The sequence below is a fragment of the Dermochelys coriacea genome, chromosome 10 (genome assembly GCF_009764565.3).
Source record: "Dermochelys coriacea isolate rDerCor1 chromosome 10, rDerCor1.pri.v4, whole genome shotgun sequence".
Taxonomy (NCBI): Eukaryota; Metazoa; Chordata; order Testudines; family Dermochelyidae; genus Dermochelys; species Dermochelys coriacea.
Window position 1 is genome coordinate 32,715,895 of NC_050077.1, and position 21,392 is coordinate 32,737,286.

General features: G+C 51.4%; 1 protein-coding gene across 3 annotated transcripts in view; it reads right to left on the reverse strand.

Annotated features, from left to right (window-relative positions):
• Positions 1-21,392, reverse strand: part of CLCN7 (chloride voltage-gated channel 7) — a 52,305-nt gene that overhangs the window by 14,186 nt on the left and 16,727 nt on the right. For 2 of the 3 annotated variants that reach the window (XM_038419395.2, XM_043493501.1), the window contains 14 exons: positions 20,931-21,002; positions 20,443-20,508; positions 18,157-18,289; positions 16,178-16,287; positions 14,060-14,140; positions 12,756-12,818; positions 11,379-11,462; positions 9,904-9,997; positions 8,491-8,555; positions 7,700-7,816; positions 7,195-7,249; positions 5,576-5,636; positions 3,037-3,175; positions 304-397 (listed from right to left, as the gene is read on the reverse strand). In XM_038419395.2, the coding sequence (XP_038275323.1) occupies positions 304-397; positions 3,037-3,175; positions 5,576-5,636; positions 7,195-7,249; positions 7,700-7,816; positions 8,491-8,555; positions 9,904-9,997; positions 11,379-11,462; positions 12,756-12,818; positions 14,060-14,140; positions 16,178-16,287; positions 18,157-18,289; positions 20,443-20,508; positions 20,931-21,002 (1,234 nt within the window). The remainder of the gene's footprint in view (positions 1-303; positions 398-3,036; positions 3,176-5,575; positions 5,637-7,194; positions 7,250-7,699; positions 7,817-8,490; positions 8,556-9,903; positions 9,998-11,378; positions 11,463-12,755; positions 12,819-14,059; positions 14,141-16,177; positions 16,288-18,156; positions 18,290-20,442; positions 20,509-20,930; positions 21,003-21,392) is intronic. The other variant, XM_038419398.2, reaches the window with a different exon arrangement.

Sequence of the window (21,392 nt, forward strand, 5' to 3'; positions counted from 1 at the left end):
ACCATGATTTGAGGCCTTCAGTAACTCAGCCAGAGGTTAGGGGTCTATTACAGGAGTGGCTGGGTGAAGTTCTGTGGCCTGCAATGTGCAGGAGATCAGACAAGATGATTGCGATAGTCCCTTGTGACGTTGAAGCCTATGAGCATTACTGAACAAAGCTCACCCAGCGGGGCAGAGCGCACAGTAGGGCTGCAGGGCTGGGCTAACACAAGAACATCAGACCACAAACCAAGCAAAGCAATTGGCTTCCTAATTCTGGGTCTGCTGCCCCAGACCTGCCGTTAGACTCGAGCCAGAACCGACCTGGAGGGTTGTGAAAGAGGCTGACGACACTCTTCTCAGGCGTGTTGAAAAAGGCGGTGGCCATTGAGTTATATTCTCCATCCGCACAGAACAGCTGGGGAGAAAAAACAAAGGCTGGCTTGTGACAACTGGCAGAATCCACGCGACGATCGCTGCACTGGGACGTGTGGCACATGGGGACAAAGTAGCTAGCAGAGAGCGAGAAGGCAGGAGTGAAAGTGGGTCCTGGGCACCTGGTGAAATACACCCCGCTAGCGGATGTGCAGTTTCATGGAGCCACATGCCACAGGCATTGCTAGCACAATACATTTGCGTTCAGCTAGTTAGACTTTTAGGCTCAACATTTTAAAGGTATTTAGATATTGCTGCATGCATTGGTGCAACGCCTCACTGATTTAGGAGCCCACATATTTTCAAAAGGAATTTAGGCACCTGGGAATTAAGAATGCCTAAATCCCTTTCGAAAATATTTATACTCCAAATTCAGTTACGTGTTGCAACAGTGCAACACTAGCCCTAGCCTCTCACCTGTACAGTGTTACCCAGCTCAGAAATTTAGAGGGTCATGGTCAAGTTGAAATTTAGCTAGTTTAGTTGAGAATTTGGCACTTACTATTTTAACTCTTCCCCTTTACTAGCTGAACAACTGTCACAAACAGGGTACACTTACTGACTATAAAAGGGGAGCAGTGAAAGCAGAAAGGGTGGTGAGATCTCTCCCATCTCTAGCCGTTCTAGTAGTTTTAAGTATCAGAGGGGTAGTCGAGTTAATATGTATCCACAAAAACGAGGAGTCTGGTGGCACTTTAAAGACTTAACAGATTTATTTGGGCATAAGCTTTTGTGGGTAAAATACCCCACTTCTTCAGATGCATGGAGTGAAAATTACAGAGGCAGACATAAATATACTGACACATGAAGAGAAGGGAGTTACCTTACACGTGGAGAACCAGCGCTGACAAGGCCAATTCAATCAGGGTGGATGTGGTCCACTCCCAATAATTGATAAGGAGATGTCAATACCAAGAGAGGGAAAACTGCTTTTGTAGTGAGCCAGCCACTCCCAGTCCCTACTCAAGTCCAAATTAATGGTGTTAAGTTTGCAAATGAATTGTAGTTCTGCAGTTTCTTTTTGAAGTTTTTTTGTTGAAGGATTGCTACTTTAAAATCCGTTATTGAATGTCCAATGAAGTGTTCTCTTACTGGCCTTTGTATGTTACCATTCCTGATGTCTGATTTGTGTCCATTTATTCTTTTACATAGAGACTGTCTGGTTTGGCCAATGTACATGGCAGAGGGGCATTGCTGGCACATGATGGCATATATCACATTAGTAGATGTGCAGGTGAATGAGCCCCTGATGGTGTGGCTGATGTGGTTGGGTCCTCTGATGATGTCGCTAGAGTAGATAGGGGGACAGAGTACGCAATGGGGTTTGTTACAGGGATTGCTTCCTGGGTTAGTGTTTCTGTGGTATGGTGTGTAGTTGCTGGAGAGTATTTGCTTCAGGTTGGGGGGCTGTCTGTAAGCAAGGACTGGCTTGCCTCCCAAGCTCAGAGAATGAGGGATCATTTTCCAGGATAGGTTGTACATCGTTGATGATGTGCTGGAGAGGTTTTAGCTGGGGGTGGACCACATCCACCTTGACTGAATTGGCCTTGTCAGCGCTAGTTCTCCACTTGTAAGGTAACTCCCTTCTCTTCATGTGTCAGTATATTTATGCCTGCCTCTGTAATTTTCACTCCATGCATCTGAAGAAGTGGGGTTTTTTATCCACAAAAGCTTATGCCTAAATAAATCTGTTAGTCTTTAAGGTGCCACCGGACTCCTCGTTGTTCTAGTAGTTTTAGATGTTCCTTAACAGCAGTTGGCAATATGTCATCAGAGACTGGTGATTTTTAAATCAACAGTGACCCCTTTACCAAGGTGGTGGAGTGAAGGCTCGCGTGATTTTCAAAGCCTTCACTTCTGCTGGTGCACTAGGGTGGATCATCAAATCCCAGCTAGATTCCATTAGAAATCTGTCCTGAGGCCACTGAGCTCGCATAGACCTTTAGCTCAGCCTCCCACCTGAGTCTTGTCTGATCAGCTGATCACACTATTCCCTCAAGTATACAGCTCTCTCTGCAATCTTAGATACACACATGCCAGCTTGTACTACTCTGGGCTCCTCTGGGCATGCCGATGCACAAGGGGCAGCGTTCAGGCTGCACCGGTGACCTTACCTTTGTTGTTCCCCAACCAAGAGCTTGGTTTGCAGATTCCATGTTCCAGCAACAGTTTGGATGCCCACTTCTCTATTGTAGTCCCTTAAACTGTGAGTCTCTGGCCAGACCCTGCCAGGCCCCACCAGGCCCCACTTGCTGGCCATGCACTCCATGAACCATGCCCCCCAGCAGAGCCTCACGTCATTCAATGTGCACTGCGTGACCCTTCCCAGCACTGCTAGACTGTCTATAATGGGAGCCCAGGAAGCTCAGGCCCTGAATAAGGCAGGGTTTCTCTGCCACGTATGGAGCCCTGTCTCATTCACTGCCCATTTCAGGGGACGTTCCTGCCTCCCTCAGTGCTTGCAGTCTCCTGGCTCATCGAAAAGCTACAGACACTTCCCCCCTGCCTGGGCCTAGCCTGATCCCTTTGAGACCAGTTCCCAAGCAAGGCAGCAGAGATTATGCCTGGAAAATCCCTGTGACACTGTGCAGGGGATAGGGGGTTCACAGCCACGTCTCCTACCTGCAGGGGATAGGTCACGGAATCCGCTTGGAGGGGCTGGCAGTCGCTAGAGCAGTAGATCATCACAAAACCCACGGCTGCCGTCACAGCCGCCACCAGCATGGCCTCGATCACCTGCAGGCACGGGCGGTGGATGTACCTACAGAGTCAGACACAAGCCATGTGAAAAAGGAGCAACCTCCCGGCTGTTCTCTGATTCCCAGAAGCATCCCCCAGGTCAGCTGTTCTTCAGACTGGTTGCAACCACTGCTGGTGGCTTGGGGGCAGGGGAATGGCTGGTGCAGGTTGCCTCCTCCCAGGGGCGGGAACCAGACAAGCAGCAGGATTTCACAGGCCCAAATGAAGGGGGAATCATAGACCCATGGAATCACAGAATCATGTTGAGCTGGGAGGGACCTTGAGAGCTCATCTGGTCCAGCCCCCTGCGCTGAGGAAGGACCCAGTAAGCCGAGACCATCCCTGACAGATGTTTGCCCAACCTGTTCTTAGCAACCTCCAGTGACTGGGATTCCACAACTTCCCTTCTTGTCACCTATCTCAGTACTTAAGTATCCTGCGAGTAAGTTACAACATTTTCCCTAACACCTAACCTGAATTTCCTTTGCTGCAGATTAAACCCATTACTTCTTGTCCTACCTTCAATGGCCAGAGAACAATCGATCACTATCCTCTTTAATAACAGCCCTTAACATGTCTGAAGATTTATCGCGCCCCCTCGCTCCCCCCGGACAGTTGTCTTTTCTCAAGACTAAACACACCTGCTATTTTTTAACCTTTCCTCATAGCTCAGGTTTTCTAAACCTTTGATCATTTTTGTTGCTCTCTCTCACCAAGTTGTCCACAGAAGGCAAACAATCCCCTTCCCCAGCTCTGCTCCTGGATGCTACCCCGCCCTGCGGAAGGCCATCTGAACATTACTGGGGCGTACGATCGAGGAGCTGCATGGAAATCGCCCTTTATGCTTTTAACGGTCCTGCAGACTTCTGGTTCCACGAACACGTTCGCAGCACCATCGAACACGGAATGTACCGTCTGCTCTGAATCCCTCAACTCCCGTCTGTTCCATCTGCAAAAGCTACAAAGCACTCCCCATATCTTCCCAGCAGACATGGGATGTTATTTGTTTGAAAGGTGAGCTCTGGTGAATAAATGAGAAACCAGGTCCCCAAGAGGGTGAAGGGAGCTATTCCAACTCAGAAAGCTTAGCCATTTTAACTGATTTTTGAAGCAAAGTGACTATAGGCACAGTGATTTAGGAGCTCACTGAGACCTGAGCTTTTGAAAGATGTTCCCCCAATGCATTTACATAGCGCATAACCCAAGTACTGAACAGCAAAGAAATGGATGGTTAAGAAAATTGCATCGTCAACATAAGCATTTGCATCAGAAGAAAGAAATCCATCTTTTGTCATCATCACCTGAACTCTGACCCATGTATTTGTTCTAAAGTCTTTCAGTCCATCCTCAGCCTTCAGAATCTAAGTGTTTCTTCAAAAAGTTACTGTTACATGGGACTTGCATCATCAGTTAATATACTTGCAGGTCATCAGTAGCATCTAATGAATTCGAACATGTCTCAAGAAACAGTGGTTATACACAGTCCAATAGGAAAGCGTGGAACAGTCATTGGCATGTATTTTAGGTGGATTAGTGTACTGTGAATAGGCACATGTAAGAGAAGATTCCTTTCTCAGACTGGTCCCTCCTTTAGGAGATGATGAAAGGGACATTTTCTTTGGGTCAGCGGTACAGTTGTGATGAAACATGGATTTCTTTGTGATAATAGCTGTCGATTCTAGTGCGCTATAAAGCGATGGCATCCTTAACGATCACTTCCTTGCTTCTGACAGGTTTCAGAGTAGCAGCCGTGTTAGTCTGTATTCGCAAAAAGAAAAGGAGTACTTGTGGCACCTTAGAGACTAACAAATTTATTTGAGCATAAGCTTTTGGGAGCTACAGCTCACTTCATCGGATGCATCCGATAAAGTGAACTGTAGCTCACGAAAGCTTATGCTCAAATAAATTTGTTAGTCTCTAAGGTGCCACAAGTACTCCTTTTTTTCTTTCCTTGCTTCTGTGGAAGAAAAACGCAGTCTTCATTCTTAGGTTGTTTGCAACAAGTCAGAGACTGTTTATTCTCGAGCAATTGCAGGGGGGAAGAGTGCACACGGACAGGGATTCCCCCTTCCTAGGCAGTCTCTGCCTGATAAATGCTTGCCATAATTGTTTATTTGGCAGAGACCTGCCAAGGAAGGGGGAATTAGAGTTAGACTTAGCCTGACTCTTGCTCTATTCCTAAGAAAACTAAGATGTCTGTGTTCAAATTCCATTTATCCCTTTTTCCACTTCCACACTTCTAAGTACTTGAGTTTTGTGAGTGAACACATGCAAACACCACACGTCACTTACCATATCTGTAGCAGTAGGGCTTCAGGAACAAAAGGAATGCCCTTTGGTTCAGTTAATCGCCCCCAATCTGAACATAACCCGGGATAATTCTGAGTGATTTCATTTTATTTAGCACCTCTTGGGCTCTTACCTGATTCGAAACATGGTTAACCAGTAATTCAAGGCATTGAATATCGCGCCGAGAATTCCACCTGCAAGCAGGAAAGAGGGAAAGTAGCTGAAAACCTCCTGAGTGATTTGAAATAAACCAATATTCCTTTATGCCACATTCAGGATTTTCCTATATGCAAAGTTAAACACATCTTTAAAAAAAAAAAAAAAAAAAAAAAAGATTTCCCCTAACTCAGTTTGCCTTTGGACACTTTTCTGCCCTTGTCAGCAACATATTATCAATAGTACAATGTTTTTAAGCCTTTGACAGCAGCAGCTTCCAGGGAAAAGCAGCAATTTCCTACTGGAATACTTGGTGTCAAGCCACACAACAGAGCAAGCCAAATGTCACAGAAGAAACTGCACAAGCTGCTTCCATTTCTCCCTATGGGAGCAAATCTCCAGTTTACGGAGGCGTCACAATTGAGAGAGTCAAAATTTAACTCTCCTGCTTTGGAGGATAGAAGAATGAGAGCGAGTGCACATCATCAAGAAAGATCCATGTACACCCCCCTACCTCCCCCTTCATTTCTTGTTTCTTCACTAAAGGAAAAATCAGCGCCTGAGCCCTATCTTATTTCTACAACATGTAGATCATAGATCGGCGTGATGCATTAATGCAACATAAGGACTGAGAATTTTAACAGCGCATCAGGCTATTCAGAGGCCCCAGGGAGACTATAACTGCCACATTTTCCAGTGTATACTGGGACGTGCAATGTGGCTGCATCAGGGTTACTGTTGGATCAGTAGTTTTCATTGTTCCAACGCACATTTCAATGCTCAGACACAATGGCATTAGGAGAGTTTGTCGCCTTACAGCAGCCAGCCAACTGAAGACACAGTACTCCTGTTTCTGTTCTGGGCAGGGACTAGTGGGCGGAAGGCTGGAGATTCAGCCACCATCCAGACCCCAGGGCAGTGAAAAAAGCATCATCAGCATACTGGCTGGGGTCCAGTCCGATCCAAAGGGTAGCTTCTGACAAGTTATCTACGAGGAAAGTCAGTAGCAATTCCTCGCTGACTCCAGCCTGGCATTTCCCTGCACTTCTGGTCATTTTGTTAAATCCGGTGGTGGATTGTTAGCAGCCACCTGATTGTACAGAGCACTGAGGCAGAGGCAGGCAAGGCTGCAGCTGAAAGACAGATTTCTAGATGTGTGCTGTGCCCAGTGCAGCAGAACAGGGCTGTACGGAAACAACGTATCAGAAAATAATTCTCACACAGTTCACATTCCAAACACCCGGCTCACAGACTCATAGTGGGAAGGGAGTTCTGCCTAGAACACCAGTTTCTTTCCCCCAGCCTCTCAGGGGGCCAATGTCACTCTGACAGGCTCTGTCCCACCCCAACCCTACCCGGCAAGGAGGAAGAACAAAGTTAAGGGTTTTTGCCTTCACCATAGCAGATCAAGATTGGCCAGAGAATCTAGCTGTGGCCCTTGAAAGCATCAAGTAGCAAAAGGTTCCCCAAGGGCCCTCTGTTTTTGTGCTTTTTAATGGCTTTCCCGTTCTCCCGAGGAAGTGGGCTAAGGCAGCTTTTCAGGACAGGGGATTATTCAGAGGTGTTAACTCAATTGAACGAGCAGACCAATCTTACCAACCACTCCCATAACGATGAAGATCGGAATTTCCTGGAACGTGTATCCCAGTTTCTGTAAACAAGGAGAAATGGGTTTGGAGACCTTTCGGCACAGCAGTTTGCTCGGTGCCAAGTCACTGCCTTGGCTCAAAGCCTTTACAGCTGGCAGCTGCCCAGAGCAGTGGCTGCAGCAGGGCTCCTCACTCCCAGGCCCCACAGAACCCGCGCTGACAGAACCAGAGCCCAGCAACAACTGGACAAATACTTCCAAGAGGCTGCTCGGCAGGAAGTTTTGATCTGGGTGCATCCGGCCTTTGCAGAGTCCCCCCTGCCCCAGCATGACATCCCCAACCTGAGGTGCCTCATACTGTCAAACATTCAGGGGATGGGCATAAAGGGAGTGAATGGCCCCATCTGCTGCCCTCAGGTCCTGCCACTACTTGCAAGGCTGCAGAGAATGCCCAGTATGGGGTGTGCCTGCCCAGTGACGGCACAAACCCATCAGCAAGGCCAGCAATTTTACCTCGCTGTCGAACCTTCCAAAGTTGATGAGACCCGGGCTGGAGAGGTCCCAGGGGTTCCCGTGGTAAAAGCTCAGGATGGAGTTCAGAGTGAATGTAGAGATCATGGAGGCAAAGAACTGCAGAGAGAAGTAAGAGAGTATCATGGCACGAGACAACCTGCCACCTCGGCTGCCTGCCCTCCCACCTCTCCAAACCCCACTCCCATCCACCAGGGGCCTACCTCGGCCCCACTCATTCCCCAAAGTGTTCTTACAACAGGGAAGGGCAGGATTTAGTTCACACCCCAACAAGTGCCTGGTACCGAAATCAGCGTGTCTGTTACGCTAAGAGCTCCATAGGCAGAACCATATCTTCCTGGGGGGTCATGCAGCACCTTGCACTCTGTGCTTATACACAAGTGCCTTGCGCCTCTTCCAAGGGTTCTGCGCTGTTCCCTTTACGTCCCATCTCCCTTTTGCCACCCCTTGGGCACAGGCCACTACAGGACTCCAAGCACTAAATGGCAGCTTCTCTGGGAGGGGAACCATCAGCATCCTCTGTCTTGGCCTCAGACTCTTGCATCAGTCAAGGCCTAGATCCACCCGACAGTCCCATTCTGACAGAGCATCTCTACCCAGTGCAGGCCGCTCGCTCGACAAGGCATCCTGCCCCTCCCCGGCCTGAGTGAAACCTCCAGTCAAACCCCCAGCTGGCAGCTGAGTTTTCAGAAGCTGGTGCCCAGCACCCACGTGTCCAATCGTACTTGGTCCTGCATGAGCCAAGGCCTCTGCCTCAGGCTGCTAACACTTACGATTCTCCATGTCAGGAACTGATTCCAGAAGGAGGCACCTTCTTCCAAGCTGAAGAGAACTCCCCCTAGGGATACAAAAGGCCATGGGGCCATTGTAATGGATCAGCTCGGGTAACTACCGCCACCCTGCCCGGGAGCGGCTGGGCCTGTCAGGGTGAGTTTTGATCTCCCAGTTACATGGGCTGAAAGGAACCTGCCCCTTGGGTGTGCAGAGACACTGGGCACAGCTTCACGGGACTGGAGACCTCACCCCCGCACTAGGAACCACGCACCTGGCTGTGGTTGATGACGCTTTGCCAAGGGGAATGCCCCACCCCCACCAGCCTGAGCCCCAGAAGCAGGCCAGTGCCTGGCCAAGCCTTGGGGAGGGTCACAGTTGCAGATGCACGTTTATGCTAGCAGCTCTCAGTCATGTCACCACCGCACTTGGAGCCAGGAGGCTTTGGGGGAGCATCACACACGGTCGCTTTCGGCTAAGAGATGGAAATGCTGGACATTCTGACACCTGCCTCCATGGCAGCGGGAAGGCTTTGCCGTGGGGACAAAGCCTGGTGCCCTTTGGGGACCACTGGGAGAGAGCGCTCATCATACACCCTGCCACTTCCCCAGTCACTCAGCGGGGACGAGCAGCAATGCTGGGGTGCGGGTTCACCCCGGATATGGGCTGCTGAGGGGGCAGGGATGGTTCTCTGGGGGACTAACTTGTTCCTTAACACGAAACTTTACACCTAGATTTCAGGCTCGCGTTGGAGGAGGGAACACGCACAAGTTTTCCTGTAGTGACCGATACCGACACCCCTCCTGGGAGGGCTCCGCAGTCCCTTGGTGGAGATAACAGCTCTCCCAGCCCTGCCCACCCAAGCATGACCCTCTCCGCTTCACTGGCGCTGTCCAGGTTTCTCTTGGACTCAGCAGGAACAGGACCAAGTGGTACCCAGGCATTCTGGCTGTATCTGCATGCCAGGACCCAGCTCCCTCTCTCTGTTCTCCAAGGGGTCCCCTCGGCATCAGACAGAAGCCCAGCACAGGCAGGCAGCCTGCATGCCACTATTTTGTTTGCCACCAAGGTCGATGGGCAGGAGCAGAGGGACAGATGGACAGAGCCGCCGTTGTTCTTTAGTTTGGCTGTGCTCTATGGGAACACAGCTCTGAAGTAGCAGTTTCAAGCAGTGCCCAAGAGCAAATATGCAGAGCACCCGAAGCTGCTGCTCCAAGCTCTGTCCAGCACAGGTCACTTCCTCTAAGTGTGATTGACTAGCCCCACCCGCCACAAGGGGGCTGGGAAAGCCACAAGTCTCTGGGTGACCCAGATCGCTGCCAGCTATCCCTAATGGGGGGTGAGGGGTGGTGAGCAACCCTCCTGGGGCAGGGTCTGGCCTGCAGGGGAACACTCAGCATCAGAAGACATCTTACCAACTGGGGCGCCAAAAGCGGCTGAGACACCAGCAGCTGCTCCAGCCGAGACGAAGTCCCTTTTCTCCGTGTCTCTGCGGAAGTACTCAAAGATCTGAAATAACACGAGGACAGCAGCTTTACCAGCTGGGCAGGTATTAGCAGCCCGAGCGTATCCCCTGTAACGTTGGCCTGACATTGGCTTCTATGCAGAGAATGTTGCTCGCAGCTATCCCCGTACCACTGCCCGTGATGAGTGGAGGGGTGTTATACCCCTGGAATAATTTATCACATGGCCTGGCAGCACATGACTTGTTGCAGCCAGGATGTGAACCAATAAAAGCAGACACACTGAGCCCTCTGCTTCCCTACGGGGTTATGTCACAGAGCTGCTGGGAGCGTGCTTTCCAGCGGGGTGATACAGGCTAGTTTTGCTTATGCCAGCGTGCTAAAAACAGCAGTGAGGCCACAGCAACATTGTGGCAGCTTGCGCTGCCCACCCGCCCCCCTGAGGATGCACTCGGGCAGCTGGCTAAACCGCCGCCTGAAATGCCATGGCCACGCGGCTATTTTTGGTGCACTAGCTCGAGCGGGGCTAGCGTGTCTGTCCACCTGAGCTGGATTCCTCCCCCAGCCGCAGAGCCAACGTCCCCCTGACATACCAGCACTCAGCAGTGCAAACAGAGCGCGCAGGGGCCCTGTGCCAGCCAGTGGGCCCCTTCACAAAGGCCACCTAGCCCAGATGGCAGCATCACGTGGTTGCCATCAGGGCTTTGGCTTCCCAATACAGATTGGCCGTGTGTTCAGTCTGCTGAAGCCAATTAAGACGGTGACATCTGTGGCCAATTGCATTAAGCTTAGCAACGTGGGGGAGCCTCTCGTTGCCCGCCCGCCCGTCCAGCCCTGCCCTCCTCACTAGCAATGCCGGACCCAGAGGGGAGCGATGTTCCACCGCTCCTCAGTGCTCTCTCCAGCACAGCTGCAGTGGGTGCTGTAGGGGGAGAATATATTCATTTCAAGCTCCCCTCAGAATGCACTGCTGCTGGGAATTGTAGGATAGGTACCCAGAGAACACTGCAACTGGAATGATTTAGGGCAAAGAGGATTGGATGGAGTCCCCTTCAGAATAGGCCAGTATTACTCCTTCCAAGCCACCCCCGCTGACTGCTCGAGCAGGGTTCTTGGCCCATGCTGCCTTGGGGAGCACAACAAGCTGATAACTTTGTCCGGATGGAAGTCCACAGCACTCATGCCCGCAGCAGGCCCATCTCCATCTCACTGCCCTACCCCACCTTTTCAGTAGAGCAGGCTCTTCTGGATTCGGTCGAGCTAGTTGGCTGGCCCTAGATCGCACTAGGAAGGTGAAGAGCACTTTGCTATACTGATTCTATCCACTGGACCAGAGATGTCATGAGCCAGTATCCACAGCTCCTTCCCCAGCATGTGCTGACATACACCCCCCCCTCCCCCCAGACTCTGGGAGCGAGCTAACCAACCTTAAAGTCTCGCTTCAAAGAAGTCGACCTTCCTTGTGAGATCCCAGCTGCAATGACCGCTCCAGAATGAATCATTGGCCCTTCCTGAAGGCAGGAAAGCGGACATTAGAGGAGAAAGGCACCTTCGCTTTTTGGAGCCTCACCATGAAGACGTGGGCATTCAGACCCTGAACTCTGTGCATCCCGCCCACGCCCCCCAGCTCAATTCCAGAGCCTGCGGGCGAGTGCAGCCACACGGAGATTCTATGGCCAAAGTAGCCCTGGCTCCAGCAGGGGAGGTTTCTTTGCAGGAAGTGGAAACCTCGCCTTACTCCCATACTTCCTAGCTTTAACAAGTGGGTCTAAAGAGAACGTCCAGCAGGCCTGGACAAACCGCCCTGCTTTCTAGAGCGCGGAGCACAAATTCCTGAAGTGCTGTCTCTATCAATGCAGAGGATCCCCAGGATTGCATCAGAGTGGACCCAAGTTCCATTCATAACCGCAGACTGTACCAGTGACTGCACCTCTGCCCAGCGATGTCCCAGCAGGACTCTCTGGAAGGACACCGTATGGTGCAGCGACAGGATTGTAGGGTTCATTCTCGAGATGGCCTCTAATATAGAGGCTGAAAGAACCAGACAGCCACAGGGGCTGCGACTCCCCTGCCCAACTCCTCCGAGTCCTGGCAGGTCAGCAGATGTCATTGGGATACATCGCCACTACCCATGGTCCCCTGATCCCTGATCCCCCAGGAACGCATGGCACACTGCTGGTGCTGTACCGCAGTGGTTCTCAGCCAGGGCTCAGCCAGCCTCAGGGGGCTGCAAGCAGGTTTTAGGGGGGCCACCAAACAGGGCTGACATCAGACTCACGGGGCCCAGGACAGAAAGCTGAAGCTCTGGGCTCTGAGCCCCACCATCCAAGGCTGAAGCCTCGGCAGCTTAACTTTGTGGGGCCCCCTGTGGCATGGGGCCTCGGGCAATTGCCCTGCTTGCTACCTCCTGGCACTGGCCCTGCCTTTTATATGTGGAAAAACAGTTGTTGTGGCCCAGCTGGGCTGTGAAGTTTTTATAGCGGGGGTGGGGGGCTCAGAAAGAAAAAAGTTGAGAAGCCCTGCTGTTCTGAGAGGCACCTCAAGGCAGCCCACTGATGAGGGGCATCAAAGCAAAGGGGAAAGTGGAGAAGTCACTGACCCAGGACAAACGGATACACGTATCTGCGGAAAACAAACGGCTCAGGATGCTAGCGGTGACAGAGGCACCAGGAACACTCGAGCTCGACACACGAGCGTGACAGCAGCAGCTCCCGGGGCCAGGGTGCAGCACAGAGGGGTGACTACACGCCGACAGCGCGCTTGGGAAGGTGGCTGAATTCGATTCCCTTCCTGGGTAAAATTACCTTCCCGACAGCCAGGCCTCCGACCACCGACAGAATAACCCCACAGACTTTGATCAGCAAGGTCTGGAAAACAAGGAGAGAGTCCCTGATTAGCGCAGGAGAGACAGCAAATCATGAGGCAGTCATGCTCAGCGCCGGGCTGGTGGGAGACACGCAGAGAGCTCCAAACCAGACACAGCTGCTCCCCGCAATCCAGGTACCTGGGAGAGAGCAAAGGGGAAGATGGAGTTACAGCCTCTTTCCCCTGGAAATCACACTCACAAGGCAAGAAAGGTGGCGGGTAGCCAGCAAGCTAGCAGCTAGAGCGGCAGAAGCCAGCGATGCCAAAGAGTTCTTTGGCTCTTGTCTTTGGCCTGCTGTTTCACTGCTGCGGCTGTAACATCTAAACTTCCACTGCAGCAGCCTCTCTCCAGCGCGGAGCACGGGCTCTCTGGGGTAACAGCAGGGCAGGAGTCACAGCCATCACAGAGGATTGGGCAGTCCAGTAACTGCCCCCCCGCCTCCTGCATCTAGGGGTCAGGAAGTTCTGGCAGCACTAGCTTTCCCCACGCGCCTACTAGAGCCCTGCTGAGCCCTCAGATCTAAGTACAGGGGTGCCGTTTTACTTACAAAGCTCTGCTGCATGAGAGATCTCACGGCCAGCACTGAGCCCCCAGGTTGCTCTGTAGGACCGACAGACCGTAAAAACACCTTTAGACAACATTTCCCGTTGCCAAGGTGTGCACGCAAGGACTGACTGCCACTGGAAGGGAGCGGGTGGGAGAGCAGCAGCCTACGCTGGGCTGAGAACATAGGAGGCTACAAGAGGCAAGCATGCACGCACAGCCCCCCGGTACAATCAGTACCAGCTGTGATACTGCAGTTACCTAGCGCTTCGCCCCAGCTGGCCCCAAAGGGATCTGCACTGGTGTGTTTATTAGACGGAGCCCCGGGGAGGTGAAGGGATTTGCCCAAGAGGAGTCACAAAGCTGGCAGGATGGCGACTGCTGGGGTCATGAGTTGGTGACTCAGGGGCCAGTTCCCTCTCCCCCAGAAGATGCCACTATCAGCTGCAGATGGGAGGCCACAGGACATCCTCGCAGAGCTGGGACAGAAGGGCAGGTCCCAGATGAGCACGGGGAGCTGGCAGCGCACGGGGGCACTGGCATGGCATGGAGGCAGACTGGGCTGGTGAATGCCAGAGGGGGAAGTCCTAGCTCCTGCAAGCTGCCAGCCTCTTGGTCTGTCTTACCACGCTGGTGTGTGGGAGGGACGATGGCGCATGGGACTGCCAAGTGCACTCGCACCACAACCCAGTGTCTTACCTTGAGGCGGACGACATGAGGAACCTTCACGCCATTGAGGTAGCATTTAATCTGAGGAATCCCGCTGCCAGCGGCTACAGGCTAGAAGCACAGGGAGAGTTTGTTAGCATCAGCCCTTATACAGTGGCTTCCATCATCCCAGATAGCAACAAGGGCCAGAGGCCGCTCCTTGACCATTTCAGCACCTCCACCCCCCTGTAAGGGGAAAACATGACAGCTACTGAGGGGCAGTCTGAGCCTTGCTTCCTGTAGGGATCATACCCCGCCCACCCCGACCCCTACAGCTGGCCAGGCATGTTCCAGAGGCAAGACCCTGGCTAGCCAGCAGCTCCTTCCCTGGAGTGGGACTTGTGATTAGTCATCTCAGGGAGAGATTATTCCTCTGGCACCACCTCTATTGTGCTTTTACAAGTAACTTCTTAGCTGTCCTCAAGCAAAACCCGATTGGCTGAGACTAGTCAGACCTGCCAGGAGTACTAAAGCAGCATGGACTGAATTGATTTGTAGGAGTCGAGGTGGTTCCCTCTTCAGAAGAGACTAGGGAACAAGCCGTGCCCCAGGAGATGTTCTCCAGAAAACAACTCCAAGGAGAGGACTCTACTGAAGCCACTGCAGCCAGCTCAACAGATCCTCTGGTGGATGGGCTGAACGGGAGCAGGGCCACCGAAGGGTTTATATTTGCCTGGCTTCCTTTAACTCTATAGAAAGAGCCGGGCACTTTAATGGGACAGCGACGGCCTAGCTGAAAGAGCGAGAGATCCTGCTAGACAAAGCTGCTGTTCAATACTACTTGGGAACTAACGCTCAGCCAGCAGCCGGACTGCCCCAAGAGCACAGGCCAGCACCCGTCAGCACGGAGTAACAGCCACAGCACCATGTATAGTCCAGGCTATTCCGGACCTGCTCCAAAAGGGGAGGGCGTGACAAAGAGCAAAGTTGGCCACCTCTTTCAGGGGGCCTACAAGTGCTGTGTGACCCTCTATTTCTGCACCCATTCTGCCTCATGGTTAAAGGCCCCACCCCCCACTTTAGACAGGGCAGGACGTTTATCTTCAACTTCCTCAACGCAGAACAGGTCTAGCACACTGGCCAAGTCGGACTCTCCTGTGCTTTAAGGTTCTGTTACCCTGATTCCCCACCAGAGATACTGCTCATTTGCCTTGTTACTGTGATTTGTTCCCTTCATCTCACAATAACTCCCCCTGATTACAGCCCCCCTCCAGATGGGCAGCAGTTTAAAGGGGCTGCTGTGTGCTTGTCACAGAAGCGCATTGTTCTGCCTATGAGCTTTTCATCCTTAAACACTTGGACATGCAGGAAATGTAGAGACTGGCCAAGACAGAACTAGCGTAAACGGGCGCAGGACAACTCATGTTGAGGAAGCTGCACCATCTCCCCAGCCGAACAAACTGTTACCGTCAGCATCCCGAAAAGCTCCCTCCTTAACACCTCGCCTCCTTTGGCTTTGACTATTTGCTGTGCTCCTTCTACCTGCCGTGCTGGATGCTGTTACCTAGAGTTGTGCACGTGTAACAAATAAAGGATCAAACTGGAAAGAGACAGTGCCTCATTTAAGACTACTGGCTGAAGGTATAGACCCTTAAGGAGAAATCCTTGCATGGCAGTAGTAAAATAACTCCGTCCCTGTGCTAATCCACAGAGGAATTATGGTTATAAATAACATCTGAAACAACAAAAACAACCCTAAGCTTTATAATATTTGCATTTTCTTCCCCCCTTAGGAAAAACACTGGCTCTTCAGCCAGTATAATCCTCCTTCAACATAATCTCATCAATCTCATCTCATGCCCATGGCAGCTCTGTGTCTGCTTTACCAGAAGATATGTAATCCCACTCAACTACCCAGAGATTTGAGCACTACCTGCAGTAAAGAGTTTTTAAGGCGCAGATGTTTTGTGAAGCCACCTGCTCCAGCAGGGGGAGCAGAGAACAGAGGGAAATGCAAGCAAAGAAACTAAGTGACTTCCCACTCTCTCAAGTAGGGGTTTTTTACTAGAATGTTTAACTGGCTGTTGAGTCTGCTGCATATTTCACTGCAGAACCGATGCAGGGGGAAGTGAGCAAACCAACCTGCCTGCAGCTGTTCTTAACTCTTACCTCTATGAAAGCAACAATAATGGATCCAACCATCACCACGCTTGAGTTCAGAATGGCCCAAAGTAACAGGGAGAAGGACAGCCCCCCCTTCTCGGTGAACTTGTCAATATCTGGGAGGGTCAGTCAAGAAACTCAAATATCACTGGTTGAAGAACCCGCCTCCTCCCCCCATTACCACTGCACCATCTCAGGGGAGACAGCCGCACACTGCAAGGCACACACACACACACACACACAAGCACATCTTTCAAGGAAGTGTTTAAACAGCTTCCCTGAGAAGCATAATGCAATACAGCGGTAAATTCTTAGCACCTGGTGATTCAGGCAGTTGTGATCATGCTAATGCATGTTTCATTTGAACACATCACAAGGGGAAGTGCAGGCTCCAGGCATCAAAGAGTTAAAGGATTTTCACACTGCACCAAGCCTGGTGAAGGAGCTTTTAATACAGAAAGCAGGCGTCTTGGCTGGTGTGTTCCTGCTGTATTTTCACTAGTGCTAATTCCTGAGCTCTCCCCTCTGCCGGGCATCTTCTCCCCAGCTGAGCGGCATAGGGAGCCAGACGCTTGAGCTCTGGCATTACAGGGTGTTGCACCAAAAGGGACTGGGATATCTCTGATTCAGCCTGATTTTAGCCCTTCACTTTAAGGCCAAAGTGAGAAACCATGATGCACCGGTGTGGGCCTGGGACAAGAGCTGAAGTGCAGCGTGACTATGTAGAGTCACTAACAAGCCCGTGGTGGGACTCCTTGTTTATGCTCTCAACGACCCCCCAGCCAATTTGTTCTAGCTGAAAGAGAAGGTTTTCCCTAACTGCCAGGGTGTGCTCCCGAGAGAGCTAAGAGTCAAGCTGGGTTCTTGCCTTCTCAAAAGTGTTTAGACCTCTGCGCGCAGGTCTGTAGGGGCACATTATACAGCAATGTTCATCCTGAAGAATCCCAGAGTGGATCTGCTTACTTCTCCAAGTAGCTGCTACAATAACTCCTGGAGGGCCCAACTGAGATGGGGCAGCCCACAGTGCGGGTGCCATAAGGACAGAAAAGAGGCAGTCCCTGCCTGAAAGCGCTCACAACCTGATAAGTAGCTATGGCCTGCCAAGGGGTATAGGTAACTGAATATTACACTACTTTGTTGAAGATGCGTGAGGTCAGTTAGGCAGCAGTTCTCCCTGCTCCCCCTACCAGGGACAGAAGACCATGGGGTGAAGAACGCTGGCAGTTTTTAATTGAAATAGTTCTGGTTTTTGGATGTCTGCCAGCTCTAAGCTGACGCATATTTCAGTCAATAGCACGGCAGCTCCAGTGCTGAGCACACGGGGCTGGTCTGCAGAGCGAGGGGCTGCCGTTTTGCAGAGCAGAACTGCTCTCTGACCGTGAATTGCTGTAGTACGCAGCAAACTTGTTAGGAATCAATTGTGCAGAACATCGGAAAGGTACCTATGGTAGGCTGGACTATCTGCTCCGTGGGAGTAACAGACTTGACCCATGCTTATTCTCCAAGTAGCAGCCACGAATCAATCACATTATTCCGTCAGGAACATCTCTGCTTCTGACAGAATCCCATCAGGGTTGGGAGCCCCTCGGCAGGCCTATCTGCTATGGGAAACCTCGCTTCTCGGGCCCTAATGAGACAGGACTCAAAGCATGCTGGGCTCCTTATGGTACGGCCCCTGTGATACAAACCTCCCCTCCTGACACGGATCACAAGTGCACCCACTACTCTTGGCCGAGGGCATTCACAGATCTAACCAAAGATTCAACTTCCTCCATGTATAGACAGAGTTCTTGCAGGGTTAGTTCACTCAGTGCCAACACACATGCACCCGACCCCACACGGCCATTTCCTTTTGGAGTTCCCCAGTGGGTAATTTACTCTGCTCACTACTGTGCTGACGGCCTCTTGTTCCATTGTCCAGAAATCACTGTCCACATTTGCCCCCATGTCACTTGCTCCCCAGCTGCGGCACAGCTGAAGGATACTGTCTTTCACCACTCTGAACTTCAGCCCCGCCAGCTTCTCCACCACGATGTCAATGAAGCAGGCGACGAGGCCGGTGAGAATCCCGATCATGGCACAAATGACCCAGCGCTTGATCTCCACTGTTCGGAACGCCTGTGAGAGACAGATCAGACTCCTCCAGCCCAGGGCCTCGGCTACTTCTGAGCACAGCACGCCCTAGCTATCCAAATGCACCCACAGGGTGAAGGATGGTGTAACGCACCTTAACACACACACCTCTTCCCCAAGAAACGTGACTTTCTCGTCAGTGCTGTTCCCATTGTGCAGAACTAAATCACTAAGTACTACGGGCAGGGCAGCTCCCCTCCCAGAGAAAAGCTGATCAGATACATGCTCTCTTCTGACACTGGACAATTACAGCCTGGAAGGGTTTTATTTATTCTTTTGAACATTACACGCTCTGGTCTGATCTACTCTTTTTCCTAGCAGGCTGGTGAAGCTGGTAGGATTAAACCTGATTCACTGAAGGGGAAAGGATTTTCATTCAGACAGTTGAAAACAGTCTGTGTTCACTAAACTGGTATTAACAAAAAGACGTTTTCTCTCCCAAGCGTGCCTTGGGTGTTTGAGCAAAAGAGGCGACACTCCGGCCCCTTTGCTTACAGGCTTAGAACTGCATTCCTGCACAGGGTGTTTCTGAGGACGTACCACTGACTCATGTAACAGCATCATTACAGTTTCAACCTTCTGGCCATCTTAGAAATGGAACAGGATCGAGGGAATGTCTTCCCTAGGAGCGCGGGCAGGAGCTGCTCTGCAGAACTGCACCCTACTTATCAGTCGGTACCACAGCACACCCTGGTTTGACACTTATCCCCTCAACATCCTCTGTGGTGGAGGCTGATGCAAAGAAGTGGTTTTGCCTTTCTGCAGTGCCCTATCCTTGCTCCGGTTACTCCCCAGGGATCCAGCAGACCTGCCCAGTCTGGCAGGTTTCCTTGCTGAAGCACTTAAAGACTTTCTTGTTTATTTATAGATTCATAGATACTAAGGTCAGAAGGGACCATTCTGATCATTTAGTCCGACCTCCTGCACAATGCAGGCCACAGAATCTCACCCACTCACTCCTACAAAAAACCTCACCTATGTCTGAGCTATTGAAGTCCTCAAATCGTGGTTTAAAGACTTCAAGGAGCAGAGAATCCTCCAGCAAGTAACCTGTGCCCCATGCTACAGAGGAAGGCGAAAAACCTCCAGGGCCTCTCCAATCTGCCCTGGAGGAAAATTCCTTCCTGACCCCAAATATGGCAATCAGCTAAACCCTGAGCATATGGGCAAGATTCACCAGCCAGATACTACAGAAAATTCTTTCCTAGGTAACTCAGATCTCACCCATCTAATATCCCATCTCAGGGGATTAGGCCTATTTACCATGAATATTTAAAGATCAATTAATTACCAAAATCACATTATCCCATCATACCATCTCCTCCATAAACTTATCGAGTTTAATCTTAAAGCCAGACAGATCTTTTGCCTCCACTGCTTCCCTTGGAAGGCTATTCCAAAACTTCACTCCTCTGATAATTAGAAACTTTCGTCTAATTTCTTAGGGATTGTTGTTCTTCCCCGTTTGGCTATTTGTTCTTCCAATACCCTGAAGCCTCCTCACACATCACCAGCCATGGTGCATGCTCCTTCCTGTTGGTTTCAAGGTCTTGTCTGAGAGGAGACCTGGTCTGGATCTCTTGAAGCATTTAGCTACACTACTTGGCCTTCCTGCTTTCATTTTTCTTAGGGGGAGTCGCCTTCTGGGATGGCAATAGTAGTGTCCCCACACAGTGACTGCACAATTTAATGTCATCATTTTGGGTATTAGGGCCTTTGGATCAGCTTCCTTCCTTAAAATCCCCCTTGCTGAAAGAGGGTCCCACGCCAGGTATCCCCCAAGCAAACTGGCATTAATTAGGCCATGCTCACTCACTGGTTCAGCTAGAAGTGTCCCCAAACATAGAGGAATGGTCTCATAAACTAAGTGAGGAGAAAAGGAGTACTTGTGGCACCTTAGAGACTAACAAATTTATTTGAGCATAAGCTTTCGTGAGCTACAGCTCACTTCATCGGAGGAGAGTCTCTCCTCTGGGGGCCTGGGACTAGCTGTTCCCAGAAGCAATGGGTTATGCTGCTGAGAAGCCACATCTCTGACCCTTGGCCCACAGTGACATTTGACCAGTTTCCACAGGGGTGGCTGGAGTCTCGTCGGGGCTCAGGCTGGCAGGCCGTGCTGTGGGCACAACCAGACTCACCGTGTGGTTGATCCGCCTCTCCTCCTCCAAGAACAGCTGGTTTTCGCAGTTGTCGTAGTCCAGGCTCTAGATTCAGAGAGAGGGAAATGCTTTCACTGGGTACCACAGCAGGGGATCTCCTTCCTGCAGGAGTGTGAGCTTCAGCTCTGCTCTGCCCCTTCCCAATGAAGCCTACTTCACCCCCCACCGTGTTCATGCCCCCAGTCCCAACACTCTTCTCCGCTTAAACCTCCCCCTGCTGTCTGGAACCCCACAGATTACTCTGGAGACGGGCGTCCTGCTGTCCCACAGGGACTTTCCTGCCCTGAAGCACCAGCACAGCCTTGGTGCTGAGGTTTTCCACGCACCAGGTTATAACCCCTCAACCCCACTGCCTCCTCCCACACTCAACGCCACTCGTTCGCTGGCTTGAGCACGACCAGTTTTCAAATCAATATGAACCAGAATCTTCTAATCCCAATTAAACAGACATCACCTGCGATGCCTACCTCATACTTGAGCGAGAGCAGCTTCTCATTGTGAGGAATCTCACTGGGAAACTGGTTAGGGGCCTCCGTTTCCTGGGGGAGGCAAAGATCAGGCGTTAGATCAGCCAGGACATCTTATAAGGCACTGCCCCAAAGCAGGGCTGCTGGAGTTTGTCATTTGGAGCAGCTACCCCCAAGTCCCAGCCCCAGACCCAGCCGCAGTGCTCAGCTACTCTTCTGAGGGACCAGCTGGGGCATGCTTGCTGATGGCATCAACAGGTTGCATCGCCTGCTTCCACACAGCTCAGGCTTCCTGGCAGAAGCTGGCAGCGGTTCACAAAAACAGGGGGGTTTGTTCACTGTCAGGGGCTTTAGGCAGAGATGGGGTAGGACAGCATCTGCTCTGGCTGTTCGCGCCAGCGTCCTAGATGGCACCATGAAGCAGCCTCTTTATAGCTGTTGACTTTGACTGCTATAAACAGA